Here is a 19,738-nt window from a genome sequence, read left to right on the forward strand (position 1 = left end):
TATACGGCATTCAAGATATCTAAACCACAACTCAGGAAAATATTAACTTGCATAATGTGGCTCACACCAGTTTTTCTCGTGGCCCTTGTAGAAAGCTTTTGAAAATTAAAAATGAATAAAGGCGGAAAGTTTCGAAAGAAACTGTTTGGGGCTGCGTCGGTGGGAAAAACGAAATAATTTGGATATATCAACAAAGTTGAAATGGTAAATTGGCCACCGTAATGATTACAAAAGCTGACGTTTCGAGCTTTAGCCCTTCGTCGGAGCGAAAGTGTGAAAATTAAATTGATGTGAGTTCTCGATGCTTGTTAAAGCGAACCGCCAATTCAAATACATAGTCAGTATGCAAATGAAGATGGGTTCCTAATATGCAAAAGTTGTTACTTTAAATCTGATCCAGGTGGCTATTCAGAAGTCTTTCGATCGGTCAATAGGTCCACAATTACAGTGGAGCAGAACCCGCCTGCTCCCAAGTTCATGTGTAATTTGGGAATATCGATTATTACTGGTGACGTGATAGGGTTCAGTCCTCGAAGCTCGAGTGCAAATATTCATCATGTCAAACTCCAAACACGTGGCGGACAATTACAAGCAAATCTCGCTTTGGCAAAGAGGGAACGGAAAAAAACTGATCGATAATATAGAGATACATCGCGGAGATGTTATCTTAGATATGGGCTGCGGTACTGGAGAATTGTCTGCGTATCTGGCCGAGCTTGTAGGAGAAGATGGAAGAGTCGTTGCCATTGATCCCGACAGGTATCGAGTAGAAGTGGCTCAAGAATCACACAGAGAAATAAAAAATCTTGCATTTCATGAAGGCAGCTCTGCAGACTTTGCAGGAATGGGCTCAGAGACTTACGACATGGTCTTTTCTAACTTTGTGTTTCACTGGATTCAGGATAAAGAAGAAGCTCTCAAGAATATGTTTTGTAGCCTGAAACCAGCAGGAAAAATTGTGCTGTCTTACGGCGATCGCCTTCCCTCTTTCGTCGATAAAATTTATCGAGAACTTCAAAACTCTGAAAGCAAGGAACGTATGCTAAACAAACGCTTTTACGAAAGGAGGACAAAGATTGAAGAGATGTGTTCGGCTGCGGGATTTGACATCGTGAAAAGTGTCGACATCAAGATGGAGGATTTGGAGTTTGAAAGTGTTGAAAGCATGTGCTCGTATGTCTGGGCAACTAACCAAGGCAGGTTTGATCGAGAGCTAGTCACGAAAGACAAGATAGCAAGTTTTTGTGCTCGGTACACAAGCGGGGAAAATTCTAAACCGTTCACGGTGTTTACCAATGAAGGAGATTATTATTGCGTATTGATTGCAGCTAAACCAGGAAAAACTTGACGACCTTTTAGACTTTAATTTAGGATTTCACGTATTGGAAAACGTGTACATGTTTTACCTCAATAGGTTTTCAGACGAATCTGGGATGTTTCATCGTACATTTGAATAGTTTTCTGTGCACAGCATGGTAGATTAGCATATATTGCGCAAAACATCTGAATTCTCATCAGCTGCAGCTGGTAACGCAAGATGATTAATGTCACGGTCAGGGAAACTGGTTGTTCACATGTTCTTTTGTTTCTTTCTAGTCTTCCGATTGGTTCTCTTAACTCCGGTTATCAGCATATATTCCGAGTCATCTTATATGGAAATGCATTGCACCAACTATTGCAGAGCTGAAAAAAGCTCGAAATATCCAAACGCTCAGGATTTCATGAAATTCAGGGAAACAATTATTCCTTTCGTCCGCGTTGGATACGAGATTGGTTAAAGCCAACTCAGTGATTCGCACCTCGTTAATTGGCTATTTACCATCTCATATCCAACGCGGGCTTATTCACGTAATCAGTATCACGTGATTTTATCACAGCGAGTGTTAGATCGACCGGTATAAGCTTTCCATATTTGAACATATTTGATTCCATGTTTGAATAGATACATTAATAAAGCAGGATATCTAAGACATTTGACGGCTAACAATAGCTTGCTTTTTCGACGGTTGACGGTAACAATATTGCGTTTTTGACAGTTGCGGTTGATATTTTGGCCATTTGACGGTTGACTCGAACTCATTAGATTTCTGCTCATCTATCGCCCTCCTGATAACACCTCTAGTATACCAATTCTTGAAGAATTCTCACGGTTACTGGAGCTACTAGTTCTAGTGGAATCCACTGGTTACTTATTAATCTCTGGAGACTTCAATTTTCATGTCGATGACCCCTCCGTCCCTGCAAATCGCTTTAACGAAATTCTTAAATCATGCAACCTAAAACAACATGTCACTGGAGCAACCCACGCCAACGGACACAGCCTGGATCTCGTCATTTCCAAATCAGGCGATCGTCTCATCATTGAAATTAAAAGTAATGACCTTGTAATTTCTGATCACTGCAAGGTTCATTGTAACTTGCGGTACAAATACCACACTTTAAGAAGAAAAAGGTGAACCATCGGAAACTACGCTCCTTGGATACTGACTCCTTCTGTGAAGATATCTCGAGTTCTTCTCCGCTACAGGATCAAGCCACTAAACTCACTTCCCTTGTGGATCAATATGATAACGTATTGAGATCCCTCTTACACCCCTACACCCCTTTAAAAAAGTGACATTACGACCTCACGCGTCCTGGTATAAACCGGAAGTGGTAGTTCAGAAAAACATCCAAAGGCGGTTAGAACGGAAGTGGCGATCAACGGCTACGATGTGATCGCGAGCAATATGTTCATCAATCCAACGTTGTTAACAATCTGATCGATTCACTTAAGTCAACAAATACACCGACATCATCAATGAACATTCATCAGATCAGAAGATATTATTTAAGACTGTTAGTAAGATTTTGCTAAAAACACCTGATGAGCGCTATCTTCCCTCTTCCGATAGCACTGGCCTAGCAAATTCATTTGCTGACTTTTCACCAGCAAGATTGACAAAATAAATCATGGGCTTGTGGAAAGGAGAGTACGTCTCAGGTCTTCTTTTCCCATATGACAGTTCGTAGTGTAGAATTTTGCAAGTTTGCCGGAGGTTACCCAGAAGGAAGCAAGAAAGGTTTTCAAAGAAACTGTTTTCTAACTCTTGTAAACTTGATCGTCAACCTGCAGCAGTTTTGAAAGGCTGTTTCACAGTATAACTCCCTACCATTACGAAGATCATCAACTTGTCCTTATCGACTGGTACTATGCCCGATGATCTGAAGGTTGCTACACTATCCCCCATGCTGAAGAAAACTGACGCTGACTCTGAACAGTTTCAAAATTTTCGCCCGATTCGAACCAAAAGCAATATCAAATCTTGTTAAAAAGGCAGCTGCCATACAACTCACAGATCACGTTATGTCGCACTACCTGGACGAGGGGTTCCAGTCGGCATACAAGAACTTCCATTCCCCGGAAACAGCTCTAGTGAAGGTCTAAAACGACATCTTGCGCGCAATGGACAATAACGAGTATGTCTTACTTCTTCATTGGATCTGTCTGCAGCCTTCGACACAGTAGACCACTCGATATTGCTATCAAGACCGCAAGATCGTTTTGGAGTTAAGGGTACTGTACTTGCTGGTTTAAATCCTACCTGACGTCTCGCAAGCAGTTCGCACAAGTCAATGACTGCAAGTAAATTAAACACTGCGCTCTTTGGAACGTGGCGTACCTCAGGGATCTGTTCTGGGCCCTCTTCTCTATCTCCTGTACACATCACCCATTGCCGACATCATTAAGTTCCACAAGTTACGGTATCATTTCTACACTGATGATACCCAGCTGTATATATCATTTAAAACTGACTGTAGCTATGATCTCCCACTGGTGTTTCGGGCGGAGTCAAAAACCTCCCAATGGAACGGCAATGGATAGTATTTCTCATAGGGGGCGTATATATTCGACTCGAAGTCGACATTATTCGGCAATTCTTCGGTGAATTAGTTTTATACGACCCGTCTGCTCCCTATCAAATGCGCAATTCGGGAATTATCGATTACAGCTGGTGACGTGGCTCAATTCAGTTCTCGAGGCTTGAGTGCAAATATTCACAATGTCCTACTCCAAACACGTGGCAGACAATTGCAAGCCAATCTCGTTTGTTCAAAGAGGGAAAAGAAAAGAACTGATCGATAATAGAGAGATACATCGCAGAGATGTTATTTGGGATCTGAGCTGCAGTAGTGGAGAACTGTCTGTGTTTCTGACCGAGTTCGTGGAACAAGATGGATGCTATATGGCAAGCTTAGCCTTTGTTCTAAAAAATTTGAAACCGCAGTATGCAGCTCGAGCAAAGATTGGCGGGATGCGTTGATTTGTCAGGAATGCTTCCTCCTCTGTTAGGGACATAATAGTCATTTGCGGTTTTTTTTAGTTTGTATCCGTTACCGAAACAATTTTGAGTTACCTGAAAAGTGATAAGCCGGTTAAGGATGGCAAGTTTACAAAAAGACCATCTGCTCCACTCGCTCTTCCCCCCCCCCCCCCTCCTCCCTGATAGTAAAAAATCTCAAGCTTAGTAGCTGTATTGTTATTTGTTTTAGCTTGGCTACGATTAAGTTCCGCTTTCAGTATGCAAATGTATGGGCTCCGAATGTTTATCATCCGCCGGGGTTTGTTACCTCATATGACCCAGGTGACATATACCTTAACAACGGTTGCTACGCTGCCATATTGGTGTCGTATAATTCAAACATTTCGCGTAAATTATCAAAGCTTTAGAAGTATTTTTCATCATGGTTCACTGTATTATGGTTGATTGTTTTCATCATAGTGGACAGACGAAAGGTAAAGGGTTTTCTAGGATTCCAGTAGTAGTCACTAACCAAAGAGAAAAAGCAGAAGAGTTAAGCAGAGAACGAAGAGAAAGATGAATCGCCGCCATCAGCCGCGACGACATCACTTCGAAGGATGTCCTCAGTAATGAAAGAGTCTGTGGACGACACGTCGTGTCAGGACGTACAATCCGCAAAACCCTGGGATAAGTACAACGCCGATTGGGTTCCTACTTTGAATCTAGGGAAGACAAAATATCGACAGGAAAACCACGATATTAAAGAGGCAAGAGCTAAACGAGCGAAGGACCGCCGTAAAAGATCACTCGAGCGTCAAGAACGCGAGGCAGCTGAGAAACGAAAGAAAATCGATGTCAGTCTACAACAACAACAACAACAACAACATCTTTATTTATAATCACAATTTAACTTACAAATTAAGACTACCTGCAATATAGCGAAGCTAATCGAGGCAGGTAGTATGGGAAACGTATCAATTACATATTAATATAATATTTTTCTAATGACAAAAAAATAAATAACAATTACAAAGGTACAGATGTCAATTACAAAAGTGAATAAAAAAATATAGGTATATTAATTACGAAGCCACGAGCACAATTAAAAACAGGAAAAGCTCAAAATACTCTTTATTTTAACGAAATCTAGTTTCTTGTCATTTCATTTATTAATGTATCAATATCAGGATAAGAGTCCTGGTTCAGAAGGATCTGAAGTAAGGATTCGGTTATTTTTTCTTGAAACTATATTTTGAGAGCTGTCTCAAAACATCAGGAATACAGCTCCAACTTTTTGCGCCCATAGAGGAAAAAGAATTCTTATAGTGATTTAGTCCAGAGTAGTTTATATAGAAGTTACCAGCGGTAGAAGATCGTGTGTTATAATGATGAGCATCTTTAATGGGTCTAAAGAGAGCAGAAATGTTAGATAGCACGACTTTATTATAGACATCATGCATTAAGATAGAGTAAATTTTTAAAGTAGATTAAAGGTAAAGGCAGAATATTGGTAGAGATAAAAAGTGGAACAGCGTGAACATTAAACTTGGAGAAATTCATCAAGCGGACTACTCGGTTTTGAAGATAGAGCTAGACCAGCTTCACAACCAAGGCAGTGGGCTGATAACACGTTTCCCTCCTAATAAGTAATAATCCAAACTGCAATTGGTCGCTCATTCCTTCGTTGAGAATGTCTCACCTTTCCGATCACCACGAATTTTTTTACCTATGACTTTCCCTTGAACACTGGAAGTAAAACCCGAGACCATCTGGTTGTAGGCCTCCAAGCTTTTGAAAGCTTTGAACTGTTTCTTTGTATGATAACTCGTATCGATAACTAAATGGCACAGAAGATCTCTAGCTACTATGGGTGGTAAACATTGTAGATCTGAGCGGGATCGATCCCCACGAGTGACATTTTTTCTAAATATCTTTGTTGAACATGTGGCTCTTGTCTTTTTACATAGTCACTTAAAGGTATATTGCAAATATCTTTTTTTTCTTCCTTTGTGATGTTTTATCAAAATTTTTTTCCAAATCTTGCGACATATTTTAAAGAGTCACGCACCAGAGCACCGCATTTTGACATATGCTAATAAGCTTCTGCGACACCAGTGTGGCGGACGCTTAATTAGCATATGTTGTGACGTCACTTGAAAACCATTCTCACAAATGCATCTTATTGGACGTTTTGTTGTGTAGTATCGCTGGGTATTTTTACGAGTTGTGCCGTATTTTGACGAGCCCTACGGGCTCGTCAAAATACAAATAACGAGTAAAAATACTCAGCGATACTACACAACAAAACGTCTAATAAGTTATTTATTATCCAACAGGCCAAACTGTTATTTCAGTGCGGGCAAATTTCGCGGATATTTATTTACGGGGAGTGCGTGACAGAAGTATGCGAAGCGGAACGGAATTGGCGCGTTCAAGTTGTGTTGCTGTTTCTATTTTCTTCATTAAATGAAGAAATTTTCTGGTCGTCAAACTGTTTTTCTTCGTTCGATTCATCTAATGAAATTGGATCTATATTTGCCAGCAATTGTGACTCTTCGTCGTCGGAAATATGATTCAAATTGTCCGCCGTTTGTTTGTTTTTTTTCGTAACTACAATCCAATTCTTCGCTTGCGCGATGCGAGAAAACTTGTTTAACCGGTACTCTACAATAGACGAGTACAAGTACCGCGTGGTACTTGTACTCGTCTATGGCGTTATTTGTACTCGTCCAGGTGTAGTTGGATAATAAAGTCGAGTACGACCCATCTGCGCCTCATTGCATGTGCTATTCGGGAATACTACAGAAGTAACATGGATCATTAGTCTGAATTCAAAGAAAATTTTCGCAATGTCTAACTCAAAACAAGTGGCCGAGAGTTACAAACAATTCTCGCTTTTTCAAAGAGGGAGTGGAAAAATATTGATTCAGAATAATGTAGAGATACAGTGCGGAGATGTTATCTTAGATCTGGGCTGCGGTACTGGAGAAATTTCGGCGTATATAGCCAACCTCGTAGGACAAGATGGAAGAGTTGTTGCCGTTGATCCTGACAGTTATCGATTAGAAGTGGCTCGAGAAACACACAGGGAAGTAAAAAATCTTGCATTTCATGAAGGAAGCTCTGCCAGCTTCCCGGGAATGGACTCAGAAACTTACGACATGGTCTTCTGCAACTTTGTGCTTCACTGGATTCAGGATAAAGAAGCTTTCAAGAATATGTTTTGTAGCCTGAAACCAGCAGGAAAAATTGTGATGTCTTACGGCGATCACTTACCTTCTTTCCTCGATAAGATTTATCGTGAACTTCAAAACTCTGAAAGTATGGAACGTATGCTTAGTAAACACTATTTCGATGGGAAAACAAAAATTGAAGAGTTGTGTTCGTCGGCAGGATTTGACATCATGAAAAGTGTCGAAGCTAAGATGGAGGATTTTGAGTTCGAAAATGTTGAAAGTATGTGCTCCTTTATAAGTGCAACCAACCAAGGGAGGTTTGATCCAGAGCTAGTCACGAAAGAAAGAGTATCGAGTTTTTGTGCTCGATACACAAGCGGGGAAAATTCTAAACCGTTAACATTGTACACTGATGAAGGAGATTATTACTGTATACTGATTGCAGCCAAAACTTAGTGAGTGTGATTGCCTGTTGGACCACGATTACGTTTGTTTGTGAAGCTTGTATAAGTGCTCGGGTTCCTGTCAAACCCGGAATGTCTTGCTCTCAACTAAAATTTTGTGGTTTAAAAAATTCGTCATCGATGTGCATTTTCTTTTTAACTTCTGCGATGTTACCACAGGGGCGTTGGGTCTTAAAAACATCGAGTATGAAAGGCAAGATTTCCGCATAACTACCCCTTTATTACGCATATAGATGTTAGATAGGAAAACAAAAGCACTCACGAAACCGAGAATTGTTTTTGGGACTAACAATCTCTTTACATTAGTATGGAGTACTAGAGAAACATTTTCGAATATTGACCGTTTCCACAGTCACGCAAAGTTTGTTTTTCTGTTTTCCTGGTTCCCTGTGACGTTTCGTGTCATTAAAACGGGTTCAAGAACTTTTTCTGAATGAGGGTACATGATTTTGGATTGACATGTAATGGTGAATAGGACTGAGTGGGAACCAGTTCTATCTGTAATCATACGAGGAATTAACAAACCGGACGACTGTGAACTTCAAAACCCAGAAAACATGGAACGTATGTTAAATAAACGTTTTTATGAAAGGAGGACAGACATGACATCGTGAAAAGTGTCGAAATCAAGATGCAGGACTTAAGTTCAAAAATGTTAAAAGTATGTACTAACTCGACAGTCCAAACTTCCCATATTCTTTTGTTTCGTCGCCACAGATAACACCCTCTTTGCCCCCCCGTTCCCCTTTCCCCCTCCCTGATTAAAAAAACTCAAGAATAATAGCGTTATTGTTATTCCTTTGGGTTTCGATGCATATCGGTTCAAAATGGACTGAATTTTCATTAAATATATTGATTTTTCAGAAATCTGAACTACAACTCAGAAGAATATTGACTTGCATAATGTGCATGGTCATCAACAAGTTTTAAATCATGGTCCTTGTCTAAAAGTTATGAAAATTAAATCAATGTGGGTTTTTGATACTTGTTCAAGCGAACCGCCAATTCAAAGACGTGGTCAGTATGCAAATGCATGGGTTCCTAATGGTTACTTTAAGTGTGACTGTTACTTCATAACTGATCCGGGTGGCTATTCAACGGGCTTTCAGTCGATCGGTCAATTTGTCCACAATTACAGTGTAGTACGACACGTCTGGCAAAGAGGGAACGGGAAAAAACTGATTGATAATATAGAGATACAACGCGGAGATGTTAACCTAGATTTGGCTGGGCTGCGGTACTGGAGAATTGTCTGCATATCTGGCTGAGCTTGTACGAGAAGCTGGAGGAGTCGTTTCCTTTGATCCCGACAGTTATCGACTAGAAGTGGATCGAGAACTGAATCACATAGGGAAGTAAACAATCTTACATTTCATGAAGGAAGCTTTGCAGACTTCGCAGGAATGGGCTCAGCGACTTATAACATGGTCTTCTGCAACTTTGTGTTTCACTGGATTCAAGAGTAAAGAAGACGCTTTCAAGAGTATCTTTTGTAGCCTGAAACCAGCGAGAAAAATTGTGATGTCTTACAGCGATAGCTTACCTTCTTTCTTCGATAAAATTCATCGTGAACTTCAAAACTCTGACAGTATGGAACGTACGCTAAGTAAACTTTATTTGGGGAGGAAAACAAAAGTTGAAAAGTTGTTTTCCTTTGCAGGATTTGACATCGTGAAAAGTGTCCACGTGGAGAGGGAGAAATTGGAGTTTGAAAATGTTCAAAGCATGTGCTCGTTCGTTTGGGCAACTCACCAAGGCAGGTTTGATCCAGAGCTAGCCACGAACAAGATAACACGTTTTTGTGCTCCGTACACAAGTGGAGAAAATTCTAAACCGTTTACGGTGTTTACTGATGAAGGAGATTATTACCATGTATTGATTGCAGCTAAATCCGGTCACCAATAACGTGACCCGAACTTTCCATATTCTTTCGTTTCTTCGCTAGGATAGCAAGCAGGCTGAAGAAATTTCCTCGTTAGGAGCGCATTAGTTTATGGCTGATTTACGTGTGACCTCACGAAACATTTAGACCGATAAGGAAATAGCTCGGCTTCTAATCTAAGGAACACGTGCTATAAAGGCCTTATCATCGGCTATATATTTAGCTAAATTATTCTTTGGGTTGAAGTTCGCAACGATTTGTAGCCTCAGGGTCACCTCACGGAGTATAAGCTAACACAAAGAATTGCGTGACGTGTGGATTTGTTAGTAAGGCTTTATCCTGTGTGAGATTTTACAGTCATTCGCAGATTTTTTCACTCTTTGCTTTGTTTACCGAAACTATTTTGAGCCACATTTGAAATTATAAATCGGTAAAGAACCTCAAGTCTCCCATAAGACCCTCTGCCCGCCTCCCCCCTACTCCCGTCTCCCTGACAAAAAAAAGATCCAGAACAGTAGTTTTATCGTTATTCCTTTGGGCTTGGATGCGCGTCGAATTCCTAACATGAATTTTAATTTAATACATGTTTTTTAGAAATGCTTTCAAATGATTTACGGCAATCATTAAATCTGGGCTACAACTCCAAAGAATATCAACCTGCATTGTGGTCCTCATCAAGTTTTATATAATGTTCCCTGTCTAAAACGTATAAATATTAAATTAATGACACTTCTTGATGATGCTTGTTCAAGGGAACGCCAATATCGACGTATGGTCAGTATGCAAATGGTAGGCTCCAATGTTTACTATCCACTGCGGCTTGTTAATTCATTTATAGTCGCTGATATATGAACCAGGCAGTTGTTAAGCAGTCTTTTGGTCAGTCTGTCCCAAAGGTTTAGTTAAGGAAGATCCTGTCTGCTTCCTACCACGTGCGCAATTCGGGAATAACGATCACGGATGGTGACGTGACAAGATTGACTCGTTACATATTCACAATGTGCAACTCCAAACATGTGGCAAAGATTTACCAGAATATCTCGCAAATTTCAAATGGGGAGCGAAGAAAAAAAAAACTCATTTACGAATTACTGGAGAATTGTTTACGAATTTTGCCGAGCTTGTAGGACAAGATGGTGGAGTCGTTGACGTTGATCCCGACATTTATCGAGTAGTAGTGGCTACAGAGTCACACAGGAAAGTAAAAAATCGTGCTTATCACGAAGGAAGCGCTGCCAGCTTCCCTGGAACGGACTCTGAGACTTACGACATGATCTTTTCCAACTTTGTGCACCCCTCCCCCCCCTCCGTTCCCCTTTCCCTCCTCCCTGATTAAAAAACTCAAGAATAGTTGCGTTATTACATATGATGCACGATCCTCGCAGTAGATAGCGCTATTTAAGCAATAGCGAAAATCAGACCTGAAAAAAATCAGGCCTGTACGGTATCAACTTAACGAATCAACTTATTACGAATCAACTTATTACGAATCAACTTAACGGCCTGCTCCCAGTTGGCTTGTTAGCTCAATTGGTAGAGCGCTGCACTAGTATCGCAGAGGTCAGTGGTTCGAATCCCGTACAGGCCTGATTTTTTTCAGGTCTGATTTTCGCTATTGCTTAAATAGCGCTATCTACTGCGAGGATCGTGCATCATATGTATCTAATACCGCAGTACAAAATATCTGAGCTTCATATATTTCATTGTATCTCAGTTGCGTTATTGTTACCCGTATGGGCTTCGATGCATATTGGTTCAAAATGGACTGAACTTTCATTAAATAAATTTTTTTTTTAATAAATCCAATATACGGCATTCAAGATATCTGAACCACAACTCAGGAGAATATTGACTTGCATAATATGGCTCACACCAGTTTTTCTCGTGGCCCTTGTCGAAAACTTGTGAAAATTAAATTGATGTGAGTTCTCGATGCTTGTTCAAGCGAACCGCCAATTCAAATACATGGTCAGTATGCAAATGTAGATGGGCTCCTGATATGATTGTTACTTTATAACTGATCCAGGTGGCTATTCAGAAGTCTTTCGATCGGCCAATAGGTCCACAATTACAGTGGAGCAGAACCCGCCTGCTCCCAAGTTCATGTGTAATTTGGGAATATCGATTATTACTGGTGACGTGTAGGATTCAGCCTCGAAGCTGACGAGTGCAAATATTCATCATGTCAAACTCCAAACACGTGGCGGACAATTACAAGCAAATCTCGCTTTGGCAAAGAGGGAACGGTAGAAAACTGATCGATAATATAGAGATACATCGCGGGGATGTTATCTTAGATATGGGCTGCGGTACTGGAGAATTGTCTGCGTATCTGGCCGAGCTTGTTGGACAAGATGGAAGAGTCGTTGCCATTGATCCCGACAGGTATCGAGTAGAAGTGGCTCAAGAATCACACAGGGAAATAAAAAATCTTGCATTTCATGAAGGCAGCTCTGCTGACTTCGCAGGAATGGGCTCAGAGACTTACGACATGGTCTTTTCTAACTTTGTGTTTCACTGGATTCAGGATAAAGAACAAGCTTTCAAGAATATATTTTGTAGCCTGAAACCAGCAGGAAAAATTGTGCTGTCTTACGGCGATCGCCTTCCCTCTTTCGTCGATAAAATTTATCGAGAACTTCAAAACTCTGAAAGCAAGGAACGTATGCTAAACAAACGCTTTTACGAAAGGAGGACAGAGATTGAAAGAATGTGTTCGGCTGCGGGATTTGACATCGGGAAAAGTGTCGACGTCGAGATGGAGGATTTTGAGTTTGAAAGTGTTGAAAGCATGTGCTCGTTTGTCTGGGCAACTAACCAAGGCAGGTTTGACCGAGAGCTAGTCACGAAAGACAAGATAGCAAGTTTTTGTGCTCGGTACACAAGCGGGGAAAATTCTAAACCGTTTACGGTGTTTACCGATGAAGGAGATTACTATTGCGTATTGATTGCAGCTAAACCAGGAACAACTTGACGACCTGCTACACTTTAATTTAGGATTTCACGTATTGGAGAACGTATTTTACGTCAATAGGTTTTCAGACGAATCCGGGATATTTCAACTTACAGTTAAATAGTTTTCTGTGCACAGCATGGTAGATTAGCATATATTGCGCAAAATATCTGAATTCTCATCAGCTGCAGCTGGTAACGCAAGATTATTAATGTCACGGTCAGGGAAACTGGTTGTTCACATACACAGAATGCAAATATGGCGTCCAGTTTGAGTTGCCATTGTTCTGGACTGACTAGCCTCTCACACATGTAAGAATCCTTTTGTATTTCCACGTGAAGACGAGGCTAGTCAGTCCAGAACAATGGCAATTCAAATTGGACGCCATATTTGCATTCGGTGTATGTTCAAGTTTGTTTCTTCACCACAATCAGGAGTCGATTAGTTCATGGCTGACTGACGTAGCTACTCACGAATCTTTTATACTGATAGGTAAAAAGTTCAGCTTCTAAGCTAAGAAAGAAGATGCATTCGTTCTATGGGGCTTATTATCGGCTGTATATTAAGCTAAGTTATAGTTCGGGTTGTTAGGTCAGAACTCTTCGTAACTTCAATAGATGGCTAAAGCTAAGAATTTCGCGATGTGATGACTTGTAAATAATGCATACGCTTCAAATTTTGGATTGATAAACACACAAAATTAGGTGAGGGATGTTTGGTAAGCTTTTCCATTGTCATATCAAAGATCAAATTGCCTTTCTCTTTTAAAGAACAAGCAGTAAAATTGTGACAGACACCAGAAAAAAGGGTTTTCTTTGCTTTCAGTCACAAAATGTGTAGTGTAAGAATTGTTCATATTTATCGAATTTTCAACTCCGAATCTTGCATTTCTAGTCTACTAATTCGTTCCGTTAACTCCGGTTATCAACATATATTCCGAGTCACCCTATATGGAAATGCATTGCACCAACCATTGCATAGCTGAAAAAAGCTCCAAATATCCAAACGCTCAGGATTTAATGAAATTAAGTGAAACAATTATTTCATTCGTCCGCGTTGGATACGAGATCGGTGATTCGCGCCTCGTTGGCTATTTACCATCTCATATCCAACGCGGGCTCATGGAACAATTGCTTAGTTATGTAATCAATATACGTATGATGCACGATCCTTCGCAGTAGATAGAGCTATTTATGCAATAGCGAAAATCAGACCTGAAAAAAATCAAGCCTGTACGGGATTCGAACCACTGACCTCTGCGATACTAGTGCAGCGCTCTACCAATTGAGCTAACAAGCCAACTGGGAGCAGGCCGTTAAGTTGATTCGTAATAAACCCGTGATGATGAATCAGATGCAATGAATATATGAAGTTCATATAATCAATATCACGTAATTTTCCCACCGCGAGTGTTAGATCGATCGGTATAACCTTTCCAGTTTATCTAAAAAGTGTTTAAACAGACCAATTGACAAAACAGATGTGATAGGTGATACTGCTTTGATAAAATATCGTTGCTTACAAAGTCAAGCTTGAAAAATGGTAAGAACAAAGTTTGGCTCGTTCATTGCGACCATTTTCTTGCTCTGCTTTCGGTCCGTATTTGCCGTGATTTACGGTGTAACTGATTACCGTGGCATATCCTCGCATCCTGTTGCCCTTATATGGTGAAATGGCTTGACAAGATAAAAAAAAGCTGAACATATCATCTGTTTTGCACGAAATTATTCTAAACCCTGTCCAGTTATGTAACATCCCTAAAGACATATCTCTAGAAGGGAGAACACGCACTTCGAAACTTCAGAGGGAACGCTATCTCGTTAATAGTCTCTAAGTACGAACAGAGCAAGAATCGTAACATGAATACAAGGTTTACTTCGGGAAAGGAATAGAGAATTGTAAGTACAATTAAAACATATTTGCTGTCTGAATTAGTTCAGGGACATTACGACACAGTGCCTAAAGTGATTGTACTTTGTCTATTTCAGTTTGACTCTGTATGCTTTTAGAGAGAAGGAGTGCAGAAATAAATTCCACATATTTCCCAAGATGTTTGGAGTTGGACATGATGAATATTTGCACTCGAGCTTCGAGGACTGAACACTATCAGGTCACCAGTTATATAATCGATATTCCCAAATTACACATGAACTTGGGAGCAGGCGGGTCCTGCTTCACTGTAATTGTGGACCCATTGGCCGATCGAAAGACTTCTGAATAGCCACCCAGATCAGTTATAAAGTAACAATCATATCAGGAGCCCATCTACATTTGCATACTGACCATGTACTTGAATTGGCGGTTCGCTTGAACAAGCATCGAGAACTCAATCAATTTAATTTTCAAAAGCTTTCGACAAGGGCCACGAAAAAAACTGGTGTGAGCCACATTATGCAAGTCAGTATTCTCCTGAGTTGTGGTTCAGATATCTTGAATGCCGTATATTGGATTTATTAAAAAAAAAACATTTTATTTAATGAATGTTCAGTCCATTTTGAACCGATACCGTGGGGAGTGGGGCGTGGAGAGAGGGGAGTGGGGAGTGGGGAGTGGGGAATCTTTAAAATGAGAAATCTGTAAAAGTGGGGATCTTTTAAGCGAGGAATCTTTAAAATAGGGAATCTTTAAAATGGTGAATCTTTAAAGTCGTGAATTTTACTGGATTCACTCGAGTAAAAAAAGGAGCAACTATCCCACAGACCGCTCACACATTTGGTCGATTTCATTTCACGTTTTAAAAGATTCCTCGTTTTAAAGATTCCCGCTTTTGAAGTTTCCCTGTTTTAAATTTTCCATTTTTTTAGATATTCCCTAATTTAAAGATTCCCTATTTTAAAGATTCCCTATTTAAAAGATTCCCTGTTTTAAAGATTCCCTATTTTAAAGATTCTCCATTTTAAGGATTCTATATTTTAATGATTCCCGCTTTTAAAGCCCATTTTAAAGATTCTCGCCTTGAAAGATTCTCCATTTTAAAGATTCTCCATTTTAAATGATTTCCCCATTTCAAAGATTCCTCATTTTAAAGATTCCTCATTTTAAAGATTCCTCATTTTAAAGATTCTCTATTTTAAAGATTCTTCATTTTAAATGATTTCCCCATTTCAAAGATTCCTCATTTTAAAGATTCCTCATTTTAAAGATTCTCTATTTTAAAGATTCCCCTTTCTCCGTTGCCTTTTCCTCGTTCCTCGTTCCCCGTTCCTAAGGCCCCATTCCCCATTCCCTAGTGCCCGTTTCCCCGTCCCCGTTCCCCAGTCCCCATTCCCCGTTCCTTATTCCTTATTCTCCTTTCACCCGTTCCTCGCTCTCTATTTTAAAGATAGCTACACATACAGAGTAAAACTTTCAAAAGCTGTCAAAGATTGTTGAGATGGAAGGGGGGGGGGGGGAAACGGGGGCTACTGGTATTGAGAAATTGTGGAGATGACTTGTCAACTATAAACCATTGTTATTATACACCCGCGGTTGTCTTCGTTAGAAAGGCGATCTATTTGATTGGCTTATTAGTAAGAAGGTCATCCTGCATAACTTGACTTTTTTGATTTTTACTTTACCTTGTTGGGCACAATGTCCAACTCCAAACAAGCAGCCCTGAGTTACAAGCAAAGGGTGGTTCGTCAAAGAGAAGACGGAAAAGAACTTATCAACAATGTAGAGATTCATCCTAGAGATGTTATCTTAGATTTGGGCTGTGGTACTGGAGAATTGTCTGTGTATCTGGCCGAGCTCGTAGGACAAGATGGAAGATTTGTTGCCGTCGATCCTGATGTCCATCGGCTTCAAGTGGCTCGAGAATCACACAGAGAAGTGAAAAACCTCGCATTTCATGAAGGAAGCTCTGCAAACTTCATGGCCAACTTTGTGTTTCAACGTATTCAGGAGAAAGAAGAAGCATTCAAGAACATGTTTTGGAGCCTAAAACCAGCGGGGAAAATTGTCCTGTCTTACAGCGATCACTTTTTTTCTTACTTTGAAAAACTTTATCGTGAACTGCAAAACTCAGAAATGACAGAACGTTTGCGAGGCAAACTTTATTTCGAGAGGAGGTCTAAAGTGTTCCCCGAAAAGACACAACATACACCCAAGATGGCGGATGGAAATGAACACACTTTATTGAGAAGAATTTGCTACCTTTCTATAACATCAAGAAATGGTTAGATATTCTAGTCTTCTCGGATAGGGACGAATAAATGGAGGTCCCGTCTCCTGCAGGGTTGGGGTAGGAGACGTTAATTTCCCACACACGAGATTACTGTGTGATGGATGTCCTCCCCTGGGGTGGGATGGGTGGGATATAGGGCGCACTTAATTTGGAGCCTCGCTCTGTTGTGCGACCCTCACCACACTCTGGTGAAAGTGATTAAATAAATAAATATTCCAGTAGGCATGCGCTAAATATAACCGCCGACCAGATGCTACAGTCAAAAATTGAAGAGATGTGTGCGGCTGCGGGTTTGACATCTCGAAAAGTATCGACGTCCAAAGGAAATATTTTGAGTTGGAAAGTGTTGAAAGCATGCGCTCATTTCACTCGATTTATTTGCAAGGTGCGTTTGATCCAGACCTAGTCATGAAAGACAAAATATCGAGTTTTTGTGCTTGGTACACAAACGCTGAAAATTCTAAACCGTTAGAATTTTATACTGATGAAGGAGATCACTAATGTGTGTTGATAGCAGCCAAACCACAAAGACCGTGAAAGCCTGCTTGATTATATTAGATTTGCAATCAGAGCATTCGGGTACCTGTCGAATCCGCACTTTTTCGTTTTTAACCGAAACGCTTATAGTGTAAACAAAATTACTATTTAGTTCAAGTCAACGGATGAATTAACAATACAAGACAATAGTTTACTAACACTCCCCTGGTGGGGCTTTTCGGTGACAATGCAATTAAAAACCATATAAACATAGCTACTTAAGAGTTAGTGTAGGTAATCACATGATTTCGAGTGCAATTTGGATTAAATAAGCACAAGTAAATTTTTTCAAAGACTAACAAAATTGCATGAGCCCGTAGGGCGAGTGCAATTTGTGGTCTTTGAAAAAATTTACAAGTGCTTATTTATTCCAAATTGCACGAAAAAATCATGTGATTATGTATTAATAATATACATGAAAAAATACGAGGTAGCTTCTCATAACTTCGCAGCAAAAAAGCGCGCGCATCACGTGCAAAAATAATTTATTCAAACCCTGCAAGTGACATTGACCTTGACATTGATCTTGACTTTGACCTTGACATTGACCTTGACCAATCAGAATGTCCGGTTTGTTTCTTTCTTTGCACTGAATTAACCCTCTTCTGCACTGAATTAACTGAAAACTGCATTCATCTTAACCAATCAGAACTGAGAAATTTTTTCATGTATATTATTAATCACATAATAAATACTATCACTGCATACTGTACAACATGCACATTTCAAGTTACAGTTACAATAAATTAAAATACTAATAAGGTACTAAAAGCACTCTTACAACGTGCTATTGAAAAATTCAGGAATTAATTTGTTCTTCAGATAAAATTTAAAGGTAGAAATCGATTCTGAAGTTTTAAGAGCACTGTCGAGATTGTTCCAGATATGCGCCCTGCGATAGCAAAATGTTCTCTGCCCGGCACTCAACCTATACAAGGGAATGTATAATAGTTGGCAACTTCGAGTCACGCGCCCGGTGACCGCGATTCTTGTCGTAAATTGGTCGCAGAGGTAATGTGGGGCTTGACCGTTCATGCATTTAAAGGCCACGACAGCGTCGCGGAAGAACAGCTGTTGTTTAATTGGAAGCCAGCGAAGATCTCTTAGTGCGGGGGTTAGGTGCTCGAATTTCTTGGTTCCTGTAATGATGCGTGCGGCAAAATTCTGCACAGACTGTAATCTACGAATATTTTTGTTGAGGTGTTCAACCACACTGTAGAACAGTACAGTAATTTGCTAAGGACTAAGGCATTTATGACTGTCACCAGTTAGTTACGGTCAAGAACATGTTTAACCCAACTAATTTGTGGGAGGCTAGACATGCAAGATGAGGTAGTTTTTAAAACATGGTCGTCAAACGTAAGTTACGGATCGAGAACAACACCAAGATCTTTGGCCGAAGATGCAAGAGCGCAATCTTTTCCTAGAAGGGATATTTTGAAGTCCGGGAGTTTGACAAGCAATTGCTGACTTCCAAAGACGATGAGTTTTGTTTTGTCAAGATTTAAAAGAAGGAAATTGTTAAAACACCAGTCGCGTATTAAAAGAAGGTCGCTATTCAGATCTTTCATGAGAGCAGTCGGACGGTCACGCATCTTAAAAGAAATCTGAAGTTTAGTGTCGTCAAGGTAACATTGTCTTAAACAATTTCTTGGAACAAATGGTAAGTCGTTAATGTAAATACTAAAGAGTAGCGGCCCAGGGATGCTTCCTTGGGGAACGCCACTATTTAAACGCAGCGAACTCGAAAGGGTCGAGTTTATGTGGCCTTTTCTAACAGAGTTTACTTGCTTAAACATATGAGATAATCTATGACACCTATCAGAGTTTATAATTTGAAACATTTCTAAAGCTAGTCTCCTTTTATAGATATTGTTATGTTCTGCCACTGTACCTTCTTTATTACATCATTATCTTTCAAAGAAGAAGGGAGTCAGCAATTTTCATTTCTTATGCTGACCAGTTGTCAGCACCATGTGCTTTCTCGGTTGGATGCAAGGTTTTCACCAATTGTGGAATAGAATTGGTTTAATGTATTAGCCTTCTCAGTGTCCTCAAATATTGGTATTCCTACTTCATTCTTAATAGGGCCAGAGTTTTTTGTGATTGTTTCTTTTTTAGTCATTTTCTCGATTAAGTTCTAAAAGTGTGTACTTCCATTTCTTGTGTTCTCAAGAGCCTCAAGATAATACATGAATTCAGCTTTCTTTAGTTTTCTGTGTACTTCATTTCTAAGATCTTTATACAACTTCCAGTCAACAGGAGAATTCGTAGTTTG

At 40.0% G+C, this 19,738-nt stretch overlaps 3 protein-coding genes and 1 pseudogene across 3 annotated transcripts; all 4 read left to right on the forward strand.

Annotated features, from left to right (window-relative positions):
* The first annotated feature begins 133 nt into the window (after nt 1–133).
* Nucleotides 134–1,972, forward strand: LOC111323190 (uncharacterized). The gene has a single exon (XM_022926494.2). It carries the CDS (start codon nt 557–559, stop codon nt 1,346–1,348), a length of 792 nt encoding a protein of 263 aa, XP_022782229.2. The 5' UTR covers nt 134–556; the 3' UTR covers nt 1,349–1,972.
* A 4,512-nt stretch (nt 1,973–6,484) lies between these two features.
* Nucleotides 6,485–8,462, forward strand: LOC148727913 (uncharacterized). Its single transcript, XM_088763546.1, has one exon. It carries the CDS (start codon nt 7,133–7,135, stop codon nt 7,913–7,915), a length of 783 nt encoding a protein of 260 aa, XP_088619672.1. The 5' UTR covers nt 6,485–7,132; the 3' UTR covers nt 7,916–8,462.
* Nucleotides 8,463–8,590: 128 nt separating this feature from the next.
* On the forward strand, nt 8,591–10,542 carry LOC148727914 (uncharacterized; annotated as a pseudogene).
* Nucleotides 10,543–11,666: 1,124 nt separating this feature from the next.
* On the forward strand, nt 11,667–14,806 carry LOC148727915 (uncharacterized). The gene has a single exon (XM_088763545.1). It carries the CDS (start codon nt 11,988–11,990, stop codon nt 12,777–12,779), a length of 792 nt encoding a protein of 263 aa, XP_088619671.1. The 5' UTR covers nt 11,667–11,987; the 3' UTR covers nt 12,780–14,806.
* Nucleotides 14,807–19,738: the final 4,932 nt, after the last annotated feature.

This window comes from Stylophora pistillata, chromosome 6, assembly GCF_964205215.1.
Source record: "Stylophora pistillata chromosome 6, jaStyPist1.2, whole genome shotgun sequence".
Lineage (NCBI taxonomy): Eukaryota > Metazoa > Cnidaria > Anthozoa > Scleractinia > Pocilloporidae > Stylophora > Stylophora pistillata.